The sequence below is a fragment of the Salvelinus fontinalis genome, chromosome 21, assembly GCF_029448725.1.
Source record: "Salvelinus fontinalis isolate EN_2023a chromosome 21, ASM2944872v1, whole genome shotgun sequence".
In the NCBI taxonomy this organism is placed as follows: domain Eukaryota; kingdom Metazoa; phylum Chordata; class Actinopteri; order Salmoniformes; family Salmonidae; genus Salvelinus; species Salvelinus fontinalis.
Genome location: NC_074685.1, coordinates 10,145,965 through 10,165,909, shown reverse-complemented (window position 1 = coordinate 10,165,909; position 19,945 = coordinate 10,145,965). Strand labels below are relative to the sequence as shown.

The following is a 19,945-nucleotide window of genomic DNA, read 5'->3' as shown; positions in this document are numbered from 1 at the left end:
CGTAACTGATTGAAATGCTACTAGCGCGTACCCGCTAACTAGCTAGCCATTTCACATCCGTTACACTCACCCCCCTTTCAACCTCCTCCTTTTCCGCAGCAACCAGTGATCCGGGTCAACGGCATCAATGTAACAGTATAACTTTACGTCGTCCCCTCGCCCCGACACGGGCGCGAACCAGGGACCTTCTGCACACATCAACAACAGTCGCCCACGAAGCATCGTTACCCATCGCTCCACAAAAGCCACGGCCCTTGCAGAGCAAGGGGCAACCCTACTTAAAGTCTCAGAGCAAGTGACGTAACTGATTGAAATGCTACTAGCGCGTACCCGCTAACTAGCTAGCCATTTCACATCCGTTACACTGGCACCCCTCAGTCTGGTTCCTCTCTAGGTTTCTTCCTAGGTTCTGGCCTTTCTAGGAAGTTTTTCCTAGTCACTGTGCTTCTGCATTGCTTGCTGTTTGGGGTTTTAGGCTGGGTTTCTGTACAGCACTTTGTGACATCAGCTGATGTAAGAAGGGCTTTATAAATACATTTGATTGATACTCTTATTTGTAAAGTGATGTTAGCTATCAGTAGGCGTATCTTCCTACATCCACACTAGATCAGGGGTTCCCAAACGTTTTGCTTAGTGATCTACCAATTGAGGTTTTGTTGAGTTGGGATGATGATGTCATTTACATTACCTGTTCTATCAGAGCTTTCCTGGCCTCATGTAGAAGTTCCTGGTCATCTAATTGGCTGAGGGGTTTGATTTCAAACAAATGGCCATCCTCTGCTCTGGTTGGTAATCAAGTCGACCAATCCTGTGAAGCTCTTCCCGCTGCCAATTGGAATATGTGCAACAGGTAGTTTCTCATTTATAAAACAGCTACTGCAGCATTTACTTTGCTATAAATATGATCATACTTCACTATTTTTATTCTCAAATGTGAGTGAAATGCTCACACTGTCGAGCCTTGACCACCCGCCAACGTGGCTGGGGAAATGGACATTTTACCCGCCAGTGCCAAAATCGACCCGCATTTGGCAGGTGGTGTTAATTTTAGGCCCTGCATGATTCTTAGTCATTTAGGCCTACAGTTCTCATTGTCAGATTGGACATGTGTTTTGCAGAACTCACAACCTATGCACACTTTTGAGAAACAATTATTATTATTTTCATTCAATTTGAGTTTTGTCAATTTGTATATCTTTTGTTCAAAACGCTCCTGTCAATGTTGAGTAAGGACGCGCACCTGATTATGCTTATAGAAGTAGGAATAGTCCACATGGTCTGGCAATTTCGCCCCTGCTCAACTCTGAATTTAGCACCTACTGTTGGCCTTAAACTGGCTGTAAAATAGGCTAAACACATTCTTTAAATGCCCGGAAATCATTTTTCATGATAACAATAATCAAAAACAGTCATGTATTCATATCTCAATGATGCAACTATAAGAAATCTATCCACATTTTCCTAATTTTCCTCACACTTTCCTCATGAAAGCAACCTTCAAAATACATTCGCATCAGAATTTCACTTCCGGTTTTACATTTTAAAAAGATAAGTGTAATGAGTATTAAAACTATTAAAACTTTTTATTATTAATTTATAGGTAACTCGTCAATTTAGTACCGTTTATAGTGTGCAACGGGACAGTTCCTGAACCCTCGCACCAGGTTTCATTCCGGAATTTGTTTGAGGACACTCCAATTACGTACTTCCTCTAAAATTCTGGCTTCGGGGAAAATAAACACCAACGACCCAAGCCTTAAGTCAAAACAACGAAAGATAAACATATTTGAAACAACCAGTTCAATCAAATAAGTATTATACCTGAACACGTAACATTCAAGACACAAAATGGTAAGATATCCACGTTTCACGTTCTATATAACATATTTGATAGGAAAACCTGTTAGCATGCAAAGTTAGCAAGCTGCCTAGCTAACATGTGGCAGACGCCTGACGACAGTGTCTCAAATGTGTTTTGTTGGTCGAACTGCTCTAGATATAAAACCACGGCTTGTTTCAGATACATATTTGCAAATCCGATGCACAATAGTTAATATAATTTGAAATTACTATGAAACATACTTTAGGAATACGCCCGCTGAACTGAATTGTTTTGATCTTGCCTTACCTCAAGTAACTAACGCTAATCAATCAACAATTAGCTAACTAAGTTACTTTAATGGTCATCATTGCAAACATATTTTGAGGATGCTTGAGCCAAGTAAGCCGACCTTTATATATTCAGAAATCATAAATGATTTGTGATGTTTGTTTACTTAGCACACATTCAGAAAGCCCCAACCCTTTAAAAAAGAAGTCGAACTGTAATCCTTTTTTTCCTCTTACCCCAGCCCCAGAACGAACACATTGAGTTACATCGCAAGCGCCATGGCCAGCGCCTGGACCATCAGGAGAGGAAGAGGAAGAAGGAGAGCCGTGAGGCCCATGAGCGCTCACACAAAGCCAGGAAGATGATTGGTCTGAAGGCCAAACTCTACCACAAACAGAGGCACTCTGAGAAGATCCAGATGAAGAAGACGTGAGTATATATGTCGTACACTACCATGCAGCAACACCCTCTGAAAAATCAGAATAACATATATTTTTTATTATAATGAAAGTAGTGTACTGGGCCTTTACTAGTCCTGTATTAACAGACCAATATAGCGGTCTGTAGCACGGGCAAACAAATGTTTCCTTTGATTTGCCATTGGCGCTGTTTGTTGACAGCTATGTACCACAACCTGTCTCACCACAGCCTGAAAATGCACGAACAGAGGAAGACCAAGCAGAAGAACGACGACAAGACTCCTGAGGGAGCAGTACCAGCCTACTTGCTGGACAGAGAGGGACAGTCACGCGCCAAGATCCTCTCCAACATGATCAAACAGAAGAGGAAGGAGAAGGCTGTGAGTATTCGATGCCTTTCTTTTACTTGTTTTCGTCATGTCTCACCGAAGACAGTGTATGTCTGAACAGATTATCTTGTATAAAAGGGAACAATACCTAGCTGACTAATTGTTTCAAATGTCAACATAAAACTGTATGGGCTGGTTTCCAACAATCCCATATTAAGCCTAGTCCTTAACTTAAATGCACGTTCAATGAAATTGGACCTACGTGTGCAAAGCCCAAGCCAGTTTAGTTGAAAACAGGTTCTTAAAGGTGTCCTGAAATGGTCTCTGATTGGATATTCTGTTTCTCCCTGTAGGGTAAATGGGAGGTGCCCCTGCCCAAGGTTCGGGCCCAGGGGGAGACAGAGGTGCTCAAAGTAATCCGTACAGGCAAGAGGCAGAAGAAGGCCTGGAAGAGGATGGTGACCAAAGTGTGCTTCGTAGGTGACAACTTCACCCGCAAGCCTCCCAAATATGAACGCTTCATCAGACCCATGGTAAGAAGGATGGTGCCATTACTCACTAGCATACTGTGTGTGTGTGTATAATATATATATATATATTTATTGTGTGTGTATATATTAGAGGTCAACCGATTTATGATTTTTCTAAAAGCCGATACCGATTAATCAGCCATTAAAAAAAAAAATGTTTTTTTTTAATCTATATATTTGTAATAATGACAATTCCAACAATACTGAATGAACAATGAACACTTTTATTTTAACTTAATATAACACATCAATAAAATCAATTTAGTCTCAAATAAATAATGAAACATGTTCAATTTGATTTAAATAATGTAAAAACACAGTGTTGGAGAAGAAAGTAAAAGTGCAATATCTGCCATGTTAAAAAGCTAACGTTTAAGTTTCTTGCTCAGAACATGAGAACATAAGAAAGCTGGTGGTTCCTTCAATATTCCCAGGTAAGAAGTTTTAGGTTGTAGTTATTATAGGACTATTTCTCTCTATACCATTTGTATTTCATATACCTTTGACTATTGGATGTTCTAATAGGTACTTTAGTATTGCCAGCCTAATCTCGGGAGCTGATAGGCTTGAAGTCATAAACAGCGCAATGCTTGAAGCACAGCGAAGAGCTGCTGGCAAATGCAGGAAAGTGCTGTTTGAATTAATGCTTACGAGCATGCTGCTGCTTACCACCGCTCAGTCAGACTGCTCTATCAAATATCAAATCATAGACTTAATTATAATATAATAACATACAGAAATACGAGCCTTAGGTCATTAATATGGTCAAATCCGGAAAATATAAGTTCGAAAACAAAACGTTTATTCTTTCAGTGAAATACGGAACCGTTCGGTATTTTATCTAACGGGTGGCATCCATAAGTCTAAATATTGCTGTTACATTGCACAACCTTTAATGTTATGTCATAATTATGTAAAATTCTGGCAAATTAGTTCGCAACGAGCCAGGCGGCCCAAACTGTTGCACATACCCTGACTCTGCGTGCATTGAACGCAATTTCCCTAGTTAATATTGCCTGCTAACATGAATTTCTTTTAACTAAATATGCAGGTTTGAAAAAATATATACTTTGGTGTATTGACTTTAAGAAAGGCATTGATGTTTATGGTTAGGTACATTCGTGCAACGATTGTGCTTTTTCGCAAATACGCTTTTGTTAAATCATCCCCCGTTTGGCGAAGTTGACTGTCTTTGTTAGGAAGAAATGGTCTTCACACAGTTCGCAACGAGCCAGGCGGCCCAAACTGCCTCTCATACCCTGACTCTGTTGCACAGAACGCAAGAGAAGTGACACAATTTCCCTCGTTAAAATAAATTAATGTTAGCAGGCAATATTATCTAAATATGCAGGTGTAAAAAATATATCCTTGTGTATTGATTTTAAGAAAGGAGTTGATGTTTGTGGTTAGGTACACATTGGTGTAACAACAGTGCTTTTTTCACGAATGCGCTTGTTAAATCACCCTTTTGGCGAAGTAAGCTGTGATTCAATGATAAATTAACAGGCACCGCATCGATTATATGCAACACAGGACAAGCTAGATAAACTAGTAATATCATAAACCATGTGTAGTTAACTAGTGATTATGTTAAGATTGATAGTTTTTTATAAGATAAGTTTAATGCTAGCTAGCACCTTACCGTGGCTCCTTGCTGCACTCGCATAACAGGTAGTTCGCCCGCCTCGTGGAGTGCAATGTAATCGGCCATAATCGGTGTCCAAAAATACCGATTGTTATGAAAACTTTAAATTGGCCCTAATTAATCGGCCATTCCGATTAATCGGTCGACCTCTAGTGTATATGTATGTGTGTGTTTATGTAAACATATACGTGTGTGTGTAAACATGTATGTGTGTGTGTGTATATATGCGTGTGTATGTAAGCATATGTGTGTATACATACAATTATAGGCAATGATACCAAATACTAATTGTGTATACATACACACACACATGTATATACATACATACAGTTGAAGTCAGATTTTGAGAATGAAATGTCAGAATAATAGTAGAGATAATTATTTCTTTCATCTTTTATTTCTTTCATCACATTCCCAGTGGGTCCGAAGTTTACATACACTCAAGTAGTATTTGGTATCATTGCCTATAATTGTTTAACTTGGGTCAAACGTTTTGGGTAGCGTTCCACAAGCTTCCCACAATAAGTTGGGTGAATTTTGTCCCATTCCTCCTGACAGAGCTGGTGTAACTGAGTCAGGTTTGTAGGCCTTTTCAGTTTTTCAGTTCTGCCCACACATTTTCTATAGGATTGAGGTCAGGGCTTTGTGATGGCCACTCCAATACCTTGACTTTGTTGTCTTTAAGACATTTTGCCACAACTTTGGAAGTATGCTTGGGGTCATTATCCATTTGGAAGACCGATTTGCGACCAAGCTTTAACTTCCTGACTGATGTCTTGAGATGTTGCTTTAATATATCCACATCATTTTCCTACCTCATGATGCCATCTATTTTGTGAAGTGCACTAGTGCCACCTGCAGTGACCAAAAAGTTATTTTGTTGGCATTTACGTGTCCCCATTACCAGTAAAACGTAATCAAAACATATTTTTTGCTGTTTCGTTGTTGTTCAGTCATTTCATTCTCAACCAGGATTTCATCATCCATGTCAAGCAGTGAAGTTTCAGCTCTGTCTGTCCGTGGCCTCTATTCCTTGGTGTGCACTGTCACTGTGTCCGTTTCCATTTTGTCCAGCTGTGTATGTAACATTTCACGTAAACCCTGTTTCTTGTCTGCATCAAAGTAACGGTCCTTGTACCTAGCATCGAGCATGGGGGCAACACAGTAAAGAGGCTCAGAGAGAGAATGCCGCCAAATCGTTTGTTCACAGCCTTGAGTACTTTTGTAAGTTTTAACCCCTCGGTCTGTGTCGGCAGTTTTGTTGAGCAGGCGCTTCAATGCCATGACCGAGGGTATCACGTCTGCTGACGCAGTTGATTAGCTTATTTCTTGATTCAGTTCGAATGGAGCAAGGAGTGTGTTCATGTTTCAAACATGTTCTCAAATGCCATTGAAATGGCAGCAGCGGTATGAGAACCAGCACATTCTTGAGCATGCAATACGGCTTTCTTCAGTACGAAATCCTTATCGACCCACTGTGCTGTCAGATTCTGCATGCTCATGGGGCTGACATCGTTGGTCCAAATGTCAGTCGTGAAGCTAATACCAGTGGTGCCCATAGCAAGTAGCTCATGGATGTGTTTCAACAATACTGTAACTCTGGTAGGGCAACATCTGGAAAAATAGCGCCTACTTGGTAGTGTGTACCGGTGCTCGACGAGTCGGGGAAAGCCAACATCATCCACAACAGAGAAAGGTTGATTGTCAAGGGCAATGAATTCCATTATCTTGGCGTTTTAATGGATTTTGCCTTTTGAGTTGTCTCGCTGAAATGTTCTTACTCTTTCAAATGACTGCTCGACTTGAACTTGTTTAGTTGTTGGACGTGTGCGCTTAGTATTTTTCTGCTTTGGTTCTGTGTAGCGCTGTATTTTTCATGGCATAGGTAGATGACGTAGTGACGTTATAGGTATGCACATCAGCTTTGACATCGGTTTTGCACATCGGTGTTAAACTAGACATCGGACCGATGTTGGCGTTTTTTGTTAATATCGCTCAATTCCGATATGCTCACTTTTTATATTGTGCATCCCTAATATTTATATTGCAAGTTCAGCCAACTTTGACCTAGGTATAATTTCAGAAGCTCTGAATTCAGCTAACAGGGCAAAACAATTGAATTGTTATGAACACAACCTTCTGTCCGTCTCCACCTGTTTGAACAGCATGCTAGCCTGTCCACTTTGTTCCCTTCTGTCTCCAACTGTTTGAACAGCATGCTAGCCTGTCCACTTTGTTCCCTTCTGTCTCCACCTGTTTGAACAGCATGCTAGCCTGTCCACTTTGTTCCCTTCTGTCTCCAACTGTTTGAACAGCATGCTAGCCTGTCCACTTTGTTCCCTTCTGTCCGTCTCCACCTGTTTGAACAGCATGCTAGCCTGTCCACTTTGTTCCCTTCTGTCTCCAACTGTTTGAACAGCATGCTAGCCTGTCCACTTTGTTCCCTTCTGTCTCCAACTGTTTGAACAGCATGCTAGCCTGTCCACTTTGTTCCCTTCTGTCCGTCTCCACCTGTTTGAACAGCATGCTAGCCTGTCCACTTTGTTCCCTTCTGTCCGTCTCCACCTGTTTGAACAGCATGCTAGCCTGTCCACTTTGTTCCCTTCTGTCCGTCTCCACCTGTTTGAACAGCATGCTAGCCTGTCCACTTTGTTCCCTTCTGTCTCCAACTGTTTGAACAGCATGCTAGCCTGTCCACTTTGTTCCCTTCTGTCCGTCTCCACCTGTTTGAACAGCATGCTAGCCTGTCCACTTTGTTCCCTTCTGTCCGTCTCCACCTGTTTGAACAGCATGCTAGCCTGTCCACTTTGTTCCCTTCTGTCTCCAACTGTTTGAACAGCATGCTAGCCTGTCCACTTTGTTCCCTTCTGTCTCCAACTGTTTGAACAGCATGCTAGCCTGTCCACTTTGTTCCCTTCTGTCTCCAACTGTTTGAACAGCATGCTAGCCTGTCCACTTTGTTCCCTTCTGTCCGTCTCCACCTGTTTGAACAGCATGCTAGCCTGTTCACTTTGTTCCCTTCTGTCCGTCTCCACCTGTTTGAACAGCATGCTAGCCTGTCCACTTTGTTCCCTTCTGTCCATCTCCACCTGTTTGAACAGCATGCTAGCCTGTCCACTTTGTTCCCTTCTGTCTCCAACTGTTTGAACAGCATGCTAGCCTGTCCACTTTGTTCCCTTCTGTCCGTCTCCACCTGTTTGAACAGCATGCTAGCCTGTCCACTTTGTTCCCTTCTGTCCGTCTCCACCTGTTTGAACAGCATGCTAGCCTGTCCACTTTGTTCCCTTCTGTCTCCAACTGTTTGAACAGCATGCTAGCCTGTCCACTTTGTTCCCTTCTGTCTCCAACTGTTTGAACAGCATGCTAGCCTGTCCACTTTGTTCCCTTCTGTCCGTCTCCACCTGTTTGAACAGCATGCTAGCCTGTTCACTTTGTTCCCTTCTGTCCGTCTCCACCTGTTTGAACAGCATGCTAGCCTGTCCACTTTGTTCCCTTCTGTCCATCTCCACCTGTTTGAACAGCATGCTAGCCTGTCCACTTTGTTCCCTTCTGTCTCCAACTGTTTGAACAGCATGCTAGCCTGTCCACTTTGTTCCCTTCTGTCCGTCTCCACCTGTTTGAACAGCATGCTAGCCTGTCCACTTTGTTCCCTTCTGTCTCCAACTGTTTGAACAGCATGCTAGCCTGTCCACTTTGTTCCCTTCTGTCCGTCTCCACCTGTTTGAACAGCATGCTAGCCTGTCCACTTTGTTCCCTTCTGTCCGTCTCCACCTGTTTGAACAGCATGCTAGCCTGTCCACTTTGTTCCCTTCTGTCCATCTCCACCTGTTTGAACAGCATGCTAGCCTGTCCACTTTGTTCCTTTCTGTCTCCAACTGTTTGAACAGCATGCTAGCCTGTCCACTTTGTTCCCTTCTGTCCGTCTCCACCTGTTTGAACAGCATGCTAGCCTGTCCACTTTGTTCCCTTCTGTCCGTCTCCACCTGTTTGAACAGCATGCTAGCCTGTCCACTTTGTTCCCTTCTGTCTCCAACTGTTTGAACAGCATGCTAGCCTGTCCACTTTGTTCCCTTCTGTCCGTCTCCACCTGTTTGAACAGCATGCTAGCCTGTCCACTTTGTTCCCTTCTGTCCGTCTCCACCTGTTTGAACAGCATGCTAGCCTGTCCACTTTGTTCCCTTCTGTCCATCTCCACCTGTTTGAACAGCATGCTAGCCTGTCCACTTTGTTCCCTTCTGTCTCCAACTGTTTGAACAGCATGCTAGCCTGTCCACTTTGTTCCCTTCTGTCCGTCTCCACCTGTTTGAACAGCATGCTAGCCTGTCCACTTTGTTCCCTTCTGTCCGTCTCCACCTGTTTGAACAGCATGCTAGCCTGTCCACTTTGTTCCCTTCTGTCCGTCTCCACCTGTTTGAACAGCATGCTAGCCTGTCCACTTTGTTCCCTTCTGTCCGTCTCCACCTGTTTGAACAGCATGCTAGCCTGTCCACTTTGTTCCCTTCTGTCCGTCTCCACCTGTTTGAACAGCATGCTAGCCTGTCCACTTTGTTCCCTTCTGTCCGTCTCCACCTGTTTGAACAGCATGCTAGCCTGTCCACTTTGTTCCCTTCTGTCCGTCTCCACCTGTTTGAACAGCATGCTAGCCTGTCCACTTTGTTCCCTTCTGTCCGTCTCCACCTGTTTGAACAGCATGCTAGCCTGTCCACTTTGTTCCCTTCTGTCCGTCTCCACCTGTTTGAACAGCATGCTAGCCTGTCCACTTTGTTCCCTTCTGTCCGTCTCCACCTGTTTGAACAGCATGCTAGCCTGTCCACTTTGTTCACATGTTGAAATTAAGTGGCCTACCTTATTTCTCAGAATGGGAACGAGTTGCCAATTCCATATAATTGTTTAATGCTTATTGCACATTTTATAAAACCGACTAAACGGCCTGTATAGCAATCTTTATTTGACTAAAATGCTGCAGTAATGCGTGTGAAACTGAGCATTAATTTTCCACACTGAAAATTGGTACATCTGTTTTTAGTAGTGTATGCTCTGCTCAAGATTTGAGTTGAAACATCAACAGGGTATGGTTCGAAAGGTTAATTTATCCTCCTACAGTAAAATGTCTCCATGTGTTTCGAATGTCCATATGACCGATTTCTGTTGGACCAAACCTCAAATGCAAGTTGAAACTGTTTGAGTGGTAGGGGGAGGAGCTTGGGAGAAAGCCGAATCAGAGCTTTCACTCTCGCCAAAATCTGTACAAATTAAGCCCAATACATTTCTATGGGCTTATTTTTATCCTAAGCTTGTCACCTGCCTTCCCGCCTTTGGGACAACGACTCCCATTGTTAGGGCGGAGACATGAGCATCTCGTCATTATACAGATCTCTGGTGTGAATGGAAAGGTGCACAGATGGAGCGAACGAGACAAGACCAAAAAGACATGAGAACAAGTGGATATAAACACACAAATACAAAACTAAATTAAGCGATACAGGCATTTTGGAATATCACGCAAAAAGATAATTAATTTGAATGTATCCCCAGCCCTAATGTGTATGTTCTCTAATATACAGTATTTGGCATGTCGCCACTTTTCTCAGTTAGTTGCAGTGTTTGAAACTTTGACGTGTAAACACCCTCATCACTGTGTGAGCAACTACATTTTACATATGTATCAGTCTAGATCAACTTAGTTACAAACAGTGCATTCAACTAAATGACGTAAAACAACTTAAATTGACTTGACTTAAACCTTTTTGCTCTTTGGGGACCATTGGCAAACTTCCTCCAGTGGGCTCAGTGTTGAACAGAGTTTTCCACTTCTTTCAATGATGTTCCTAGTGAAGAGGCAAAAACCCCTGAAATAAATGTCCTACCTGCCTCTGCCCTTTCCTCTCTTCAGGGTCTACGCTTCAAAAAGGCCCATGTGACCCACCCGGAGCTGAAGGCCACATTCTGTCTTCCCATCCTGGGTGTGAAGAAGAACCCCTCGTCACCCCTCTACACCACTCTGGGGGTCATCACCAAGGGAACCGTAGTAGAGGTCAACGTCAGCGAGCTGGGCCTGGTAACGCAGGGGGGAAAGGTCATCTGGGGTGAGTCAGCTCCTGTCCTCTCACATGGATATTTATCTGGATCAGTATGGGCCGGTTTCCCGGACACCAATTTAAGCCTAGCTCTAGACTAAAAAGCACTTTCCATGGAGATTCTCCATTAAACATGCTTAGTCTACGACTAAGCTTAGACTGTCTGAGAACCCGGCCCTATATATGTTATTTATTTAATCAGAGGGCTGCAGAACTTTGGGGGTTGGTGTAGTCCGGCATTGCTACAGGAGAATGTATACTTTTATTAAACGGTGCAGAAATGTCTGATTATAAGACGGGTGTGGCCAAAGTAAAGAATAGTGAGTGATGGCAATGTATTAGATTGATCTCACTCCTGACAACACTATATAAAACTGCATACAATCTCAGTGTAATTCCATTTCTGAAATGTAGGGATTAAAATGTCTCTTCTTCCTCAGGTAAATACGCCCAGGTGACAAATAACCCAGAGAACGACGGCTGCATTAATGCTGTACTGCTGGTGTAAAATGAAGAACTCTATGGGACGTTTTCCCGGACACAGATTAAGCCTAGTACTAGACTAAAGCATTTATGGAGATTGACCTTGTTTAATAGTCTAGGACTAGGCTTAATCTGTGTCCGGGAAACCGCTCCTCTATACAGACTGTGCCTGTAAGATACAGCCAGAGTTGGGACTGGCATGGAATAACAGACATCTGTGGTTAAACCGTGTGTTGGAGATGGAGAAAACATCAGATGGCATATTTTGCAACAAGGTGTCGTAACTAAATTCTGGACTGTGAATAAAAAAGTTTGTCAAATACAGTTGTCATTTGTTTTTCTGATTTTTTGGGTTGCATATTGCCTCACAACAAGATTCATATGTGACTGCGCTCTGAGAAGGGGGTGTCCTTCAAAACTGATTAAGATCAATGCTTGTGAAAAAGGATGGTGTGAGAAAGGGAGAAAGTCAGCCTATACAAGTGTCCTGCACTCCTCAGAAAGGTCTGACAGCAGGCAAGCCCGTTGATGTCCGGATAGCTGAGGGTCATCCACTTTCTGTCACTGACTGGCGGAGATGTTCTCATTAAGAAAGTCCCCACAGTAGAGTAGGCGGTAGATGTTCCCTTTTTCTTTGCCGTCGGGAACTGCAGACCAATTTATCAGACCTACAAAATCATCATAAATTAGTACTCATTATGATTCGTAGATCGTTCATTCCGCAACTGCAATGCTGTGTAGTGGGACAGCTTGCTGATGGTCTTGCAGCCCTTTACGGAGAAGAGCTTCTCTGTTTTGGGGAAGTAAATCATTTCTCTGGCATACTGGTTAGCAACTTCCTGGTTGGGCTTCAGGCCCTTGGCAGCCATCTCAACCATGCCACACATCAGAACGTGTTTGTACTCCAGAGGCAGGAAGGGGACGAAGAAGTCCACCAGGCTCATCAGACTAGTGTGCCAGAACCCACCTTTACAGAGAAGGTGAGAACGAGACAGTAATAAGATGGGTTAGGGAGAAGAAACAAGGATGGACAGAATAAAACAGGAATTTTGTATTTGAGGTCTAAAACGCCTTGTTTTCTAATTCCAGGATTATAAACAAAAGGGATTAATCTTAACATTAGACAGATGTGTGATTTGATCTTTCAATGCATGATTTGTTAAATACGAGAATGAGTTACAACAGTGCATCTAAAGAGTGATAGTGAACAGCTAGCTTACTCTGCTTGTTGTTGAACACGGACAAGGAGAGCGGTGTTTCCAAATCCTTCAGCTCGGTCTCGCCCTGCTCTCCAGAAGTCCAGGGCCACCTGAACTATTTTATCTCCTCCAGCGTTGCTATGGAGATGAGCAACACACAGTAAATATTAAGGGATCAGAAATAACTTTAATTTTGTATGATTAAATGTCTTATTGACAGCTGACTTTCAGCTAAGTAAAATACTAGTCACTACAGGTCACTTAGTTGTGGGAAAGATAGGATAATGGATGCCTGTACAGTTGTGGCCAAAATTTGAGAATGTGAAAGTTAATATTTGTGTCAAAGTCTGCTGCCTCAGTTTGTGGGAGGGCAATTTGCAAATACTCCAGAATGTTATGAAGAGTGATCAGATGAATTGCAATTAATTGCTAAGTCCCTCTTGGCCATGCAAATGAACTGAATCCCCAAAAACATTTCCACTGCATTTCAGCCCTGCCACAAAAGGACCAGCTGACATGTCAGTGATTTTCTCGTGAACACCGGTGTGAGTGTTTACAAGGACAAGGCTGGAGATCACTCTGTCATGCTGATTGAGTTCGAATAACAGACTGGAAGCTTGGAATCATTGTTCATCCTCTCCAACCATGGTTACCTGCAAGGAAACACATGCCGTCATCATTGCTTTGCACAAAAAGGGCTTCACAGGCAAGGATATTGCTGCCAGTAAGATTGCACCTAAATAAACAATTTATCGGATCATCAAAAACTTAAAGGAGAGCGGTTCAATTGTTGTGAAGAATGCTTCAGGGTGCCCAAGAAAGTCCAGCAAGTGTAACAGTATAACTTTAGTACGTCCCCTCGCCCATACCCGGGCGCGAACCAGGGACCCTCTGCACACATCAACAACAGTCACCCACGAAGCGTCGTTACCCATCGCTCCACAAAAGCCGTGGCCCTTGCAGAGCAAGGGGCAACACTACATCTAGGTTTCAGAGCAAGTGACGTAACTGATTGAAACGCTACTAGCGCGTACCCGCTAACTAGCTAGCCATTTCACATCCTTTACACTCACCCCCCTTTCAACCTCCTCCTTTTCCGCAGCAACCAGTGATCCGGGTCAACAGCATCAATGTAACAATATAACTTTAGTACGTCCCCACGCCCGGGCGCGAACCAGGGACCCTCTGCACACATCAACAACAGTCACCCACGAAGCGTTGTTACCCATCGCTCCACAAAAGCCGCGGCCCTTGCAGAGCAAGGGGCAACACTACATCTAGGTTTCAGAGCAAGTGACGTAACTGATTGAAATGCTACTAGCGCGTACCCGCTAACTAGCTAGCCATTTCACATCCTTTACACAAGCACCAGGAACGTCTCCTAAAGTTGATTCAGCTGCGGGATCGGGGCACCACCAGTACAGAGCTTGCTCAGGAATGGCAGCAGGCAGGTGTGAGTGCATCTGCACACACAGTGAGGTGACGGCTTTTGGAGGATGGCCTGGTGTCAAGAAGGGCAGCAAAGAAGCTACTTCTCTCCAGGAAAAGCATCAGCGACACACTGATATTCTGCAAAAGGTACAGGGATTGGACTGCTTTACTTGGGTAAAGTCATTTTCTCTGATGCATCCCCTTTCTGATTGTTTGGGGCATCCGGAAAAAAGCTTGTCTGGAGAAGACAAGGTGAGCGCTAAGGATATTTTGGGTCCATGGCCAGGAAACTCCCCAGACCTTAATCCCATTGAGAACTTGTGGTCAATCCTCAAGAAGCGAGTGGACAAACAAAAACCCATAAATTCTGACAAACTCCAAGCATTGATTATGAAAGAATGGGCTGCCATCAGTCAGGATGTGGCCCAGAAGTTAATTGACAGCATGCCAGGGCGGATTGCAGAGGTCTTGAAAAGAAGGGTCAATACTGCAAATATTGACTCTTTGCATCAACCTCATGTAATTGTCAATAAAAGCCTTTGACACTTATGAAATGCTTGTAATTATACTTCAGTATTCCATAGTAACATCTGACAAAAATATCTAAAGACACTGAAGCAGCAAACGTTGTGGAAATGAATATTTATGTCATTCTCAAAACTTTTGGCCACAACCGTAGATCTAGTTGAAGAAAATACTAAAGTTATTTCTTAAACACACACTGCTGGTCTGTCTCCCCTACTTGAGGAAGATGAAGATGGCTTGGCAGTAGGAGTCCCCGTCCAGTTTTTGGTAGTAGTCCAGGTAGGTCTTTATACAGTCGATCAGATCAGCGTCCATCTTGTCCATGTCATCAAAGATGAACATGGAGCGTGGGCAGTTGGTGACATTGCCTTTGATCCACTGCTGCAGCTCTGACTGGACAATGGGGATAAACACAACAGTATTAAACACAGACTAGAGCTGTGAAGAATAACTTACAGCATAGCCACAAAATACATTTACGTCCTATATCTTACTTTGTAGTTCTCAATCTCTGATAGGGGGAAGTGAACTGTAGATGCAAACTGGTGGATGAAACGGCTGGCCATGCCCTCCTTATAGATCTTTTCAACTATCAGCTGGCTGACAAAGTTCTTCCCTGTGCCAGTCCAGCCATGTAGAGAAAGCACCAGGGTCTCTTTAGGGGTTTTATTGTTCATGATATGATATGTGTAATGGAAACGGCAGATATGAGACATTTTCTAATGCAAAGCATTTTTATTTGTCCAACGGGCGGATTTTTTTTCTGTCTAACTTTCTTATTTCGACAATGATGGTAACTGTGTTTTTCGAATAAATAATGATTGCCGAATCATTTTGAAGGTAGGACTATGCGTGGCACGTGATGTTACCGCGTAACTATAAAGTTCCACTTAATTATTGTGTCTTCACGCCTTATAAAATACTTTTTTTCAATATGACTTTCATGAATGCTTGAATTGCTTCGCCTTGCTTTTCTGTTTGGCTGGCAAGTTTCACCATCCATTTTCTTAACTAGGCAAGTCAGTTAACAAATTCGTATTTACAATGACGGTCTACCAGAAGGCAAAAGTCCTCCTGCGGGGACGGGGGCTGGGATTAAAAATAAAATACAAATATAGGACAGAACACACATGACAAAAGAGACACCATAACACTACATAAAGAGAGACCTAAGAAAACATGAAAACACAACATGGTACAAACATTTATTCAACCTTTAACTAGGCAAGTCAGTTAAGAACAAATTCTTATTTACGATGACGGCAAAAGGCCTCCTACGGGAGCTGGGATAAGAAATATATACAGTACACACATACATACACATATATAGGACAAAAACACACCACGACAAGAGAGACCTAAGACAACAACATAGCAAGGCAGTAACACATGACAACACAGCATGTCGCTCCTAGTGGCCCGGGGACTTTAAAACCTGTTTGGGTTAGGGGGCAGCATTTTCACTTTTGGATGAATTTGTGCCCAAATTGAACGGCCTCCTACTCTGTCCCAGATGATAACATATGCATATTATTATTACTATTTGATAGAAAACTCTCCGAAGTTTCTAAAACCGTTTGAATTATGTCTGTGAGTATAACAGAACTCATTTGGCAGGAAAACTTCCAAACAGGATGTAAAAAATCTGAAAAGGGTCGATGTGAAAGTCATCGCCTATTCAAATCTCTGTAATTTATGGATCTGTTTGCACTTCATACGCCTTCCACTAGATGTCAACAGTCAGTAGAACGTGGAATGAAGCCTCTAGTGTGATGTGGGGCTGGAAGGGAGCAATTTTATTTTTTGATTTTTTTGGGGGGGTGGATCAGCTTAATATTGCGGAAAGAATGTTGCTTCCAATGTAATTGTCTGCATCATTTCCAATCCCCCATATTTTTGGGGGGTAAATATATATATCCATTCACGTATGCATACATATACACATATATACATACACATACCTACATAGACATACATACTTTTTTTAAAGAGTATACCTTTATTATTATTCCCCGCAAACCCTACCACCGATCCCCCAATTGGAGTAAACTGATAAACATTTCTGTTTTTACCTTCAATTTATACATCTTATACACATTTTACAGACACAGTCTACTTTATAATAGTTCTCTCTTGTTTGTTCTTAGTCCTTCCTCTATTTCTGTTGTCCATCCAGTTTGATTTCCACTTGTAACTGTGCTATTTCACAATAGCTCCGCATGGGAGCTATTTGAGTGACTGGTCTGGCAGATTTCTAGTTCCTGGCCACGCACGCTAGCCATGCGATGTCCATGTGTGCCATGAGTTATACAGACATGAAGAAATGCTCCGGTTGGGACGTTATTGGATATATGTGATAACAACATCCTAAAGACTGATTCTCTACTAAGTTTGACCAGTTTATTCGACTTGTAATATAACTTTTTGAAGTTTTCATCTGACGTTTGCCTTCAATGCGCCGGTGTTTGGACACGTGTACTACACATGCTAGATAAAGTTGCTAATATGACATAAGTAATGGACATTGTCGAACAAAAAAACGATTTATTGTGGAAATGGGATTCCTGGCATTGCATTCTGATGAAGATATTCAAAGGTAAGGGAATATTTATGATGTAATTTCGTATTTCTGTTGACTCCAACATGGCGGAGAAATGTTATTTATATTTGAGCACCGTCTCAGATTATTGCATGGTGTGATTTTTACTAAAGTTTTTTTTTTAAATCTGACACAGCGGTTGCATTAAGAACCAGTGTATCTTTAATTATATGTAAAACATGCATCTTTCATCAAAGTTTATGATGAGTATTTATGTTAGATGATGTGGCTCTCTAAAATTTCTCCGGATATTTTGGAGCCATTTCTGAACATGGCACCAATGTAAACCAAGATTTGTGGCTATAAATATGCACATTATCGAACGAAATGTATTGTGTAACATGAATTTCTATGAATTTGGGTCGCCCAAAAAGTTACATATTGCTGCGTTAACCTCTCTAGGGTATGTGGGACGGTAGCATCTCACCTCGTCAACAGCCAGCGAAAGTGCAGGGCGCCAAATTCAAAACAACAGAAATCCCATAATTAAAATTCCTCAAGCATACAAGTATTTCACACCATTTTAAAGATACACTTCTTGTTAATCCCACACAGTGTCCGATTTCAAAAAGGCTTTACATCGAAAGCACCACAAACGATTATGTTAGGTCCCCGCAAAATCACAGAAAAACACAGCCATTTTTCCAGCCAAAGAGAGGAGTCACAAAAAGCATAAATATAGATAAAATTAATCACTGACTTTTGATGATCTTCATCAGATGACACTCATAGGACTACATGTTACACAATACATGTGTTTTGTTCGATAAAGTTCGTATTTATATTCAAAAATCTCAGTTTACATTGGCGCGTTACGTTCAGTAATGATTTGCTTCCAAAACATCCAGTGATTTTGCAGAGCCACATCAATTTACAGAAATACTCATTATAAATGTTGATGAAAATACATGTGTTATGAATGGAACTTTAGATAAACTTCTCCTTAATGCAACCGCTGTGTCAGATTTCAAAAAAGCTTTACCGAAAAAGCACACCATGCAATAATCTGAGTACAGCGCTCAGAGCCCAAACAAGCCAAAGAGATATCCGCCATGTTGTGGAGTCAACATAGTTAGAAATAGCATTATAAATATTCCCTTACCTTTGATGATCTTCATCAGAATGCACTCCCAGGAATCCCAGTTCCACAATAAATGTTTGATTTGTTTCGATAAAGTCCATCATTTATGTCCAAAAAACTCCTTTTGTTCGCACGTTTAGTACACAATCCAAACTGACGACGCGCTGGCAGTTCCAGGCGAAAGTTCAGACGAAAAGTCATATTACAGTCTGTAGAAACATTTCAAACTAAGTATAGAATCAATCTTTAGGATGTTTTTATCATAAATCTTCAATAATGTTCCAACTGGAGAATTCCTTTGTCTTCAGAAATGCGATGGAACGCAAGCTACCATGTGAATGCGCGTGGCCAACTCGTGGCACTCTGCCAGACCTCTGACTCACCTCTGACTCAATCCCCTCTCATTCCCCCCTCCTTTATAGTAGGAGCATCAAACAAGGTTCTAATTACTGTTGACATCTAGTGGAAGCATTAGGAAGTGCAACATGACCCCATTTCCACTGTATCTTGGATAGGCAAACAGTTGAAACACTACAAACCTCAGATTTCCCACTTCCTGGTTTGATTTTTTCTCAGGTTTTTGCCTGCCATATGAGTTATGTTATACTCACAGACATTATTCAAACAGTTTTAGAAACTGCAGAGTGTTTTCTATCCAAATCTACCAATTATATGCATATTCTAGCTTTTAGGACAGAGTAGCAGGCAGTTAACTCTGGGCACCTTTTTATCCAAGCTACTCAATACTGCCCCCCTGTCCCAAAGAAGTTAATTAATCCTACATCAGAGGGACCCTGAGACCACAAATACTCGGGTATCCCTTTTAAATCTGTCTCCTGTTCTTCTGTCAAAAGGTACTCTGCTTCTTAGAAGTCCCCCCCACAATCACTAATGTGCACTGTTGGGGCACTGTTAGCTCTCCAGTTTAATTTGCGTCTGTATCTGTCTGTGGATGGGCTATGTTGTACACCCCCCTCCCCCGTGACCCAGTCTGCTAGTCGTTTCCCCTTTGTTACCCAATATCCCATATCCTTCCACTTCTCGGAAGACTCTTTAGCAAGGGACACATGTGGGCTCCATTTTTCTCTGTGAAACTGCTGGATAGGAGCAGGTAATTCCACTTCCACGGCTGCGTGAGTGGAATCCTAGTGAAACCATTTTAGACCTATTGTGCATTCAGTGATGTTTAGAAGTGCCTTCTCATATACAGAGTCGGGTCCAGGTTGCCTGTTATACCACAGAGTACAGTGTAAGTCATCTGGGGACATTTTTGTGGGTCCTGATATTACATTATCTGTTAGTTCCATTAATGCTTTGGGTATGTCGGTCAAACCTCCCCTCATTAAGTCCTGACTATACCAGTAACACGGATCCCCTTCCCCACAGATTACCATGTTATTCTTGACAACCTGGGCTTTCATACCTTTGTCTGTAGGTGTTACTGCTATATTCAAGAGTTTTATCACATCCCTCCCCAATAGATTAACAGGGCACAGCTTTGATATACTGGTATGCTG

At 42.3% G+C, this 19,945-nt stretch overlaps 1 protein-coding gene and 1 pseudogene across 1 annotated transcript; one reads left to right on the top strand and one right to left on the bottom strand.

Moving 5' to 3' along the window:
* Nucleotides 1-1,688: 1,688 nt before the first annotated feature.
* On the top strand, nucleotides 1,689-11,917 carry LOC129818139 (ribosome biogenesis protein NSA2 homolog). The gene is made up of 6 exons (XM_055873768.1): nucleotides 1,689-1,851; nucleotides 2,352-2,539; nucleotides 2,759-2,909; nucleotides 3,212-3,391; nucleotides 10,927-11,119; nucleotides 11,551-11,917. Exons 1-6 carry the CDS (start codon nucleotides 1,849-1,851, stop codon nucleotides 11,616-11,618), a joined length of 783 nt encoding a protein of 260 aa, XP_055729743.1. The 5' UTR covers nucleotides 1,689-1,848; the 3' UTR covers nucleotides 11,619-11,917.
* On the bottom strand, nucleotides 11,721-15,425 carry LOC129818140 (torsin-1A-like; annotated as a pseudogene).
* Nucleotides 15,426-19,945: the final 4,520 nt, after the last annotated feature.

What these genes read in the sequence shown, in the direction of transcription:
- LOC129818139 (XM_055873768.1), top strand. An exon ending in AGAAGAGGAAGGAGAAGGCT is followed by an intron (nt 2,910 to 3,211) that starts GTGAGTATTCGA and finishes TTCTCCCTGTAG; the next exon opens with GGTAAATGGGAGGTGCCCCT. An exon ending in GGGGGGAAAGGTCATCTGGG is followed by an intron (nt 11,120 to 11,550) that starts GTGAGTCAGCTC and finishes CTTCTTCCTCAG; the next exon opens with GTAAATACGCCCAGGTGACA.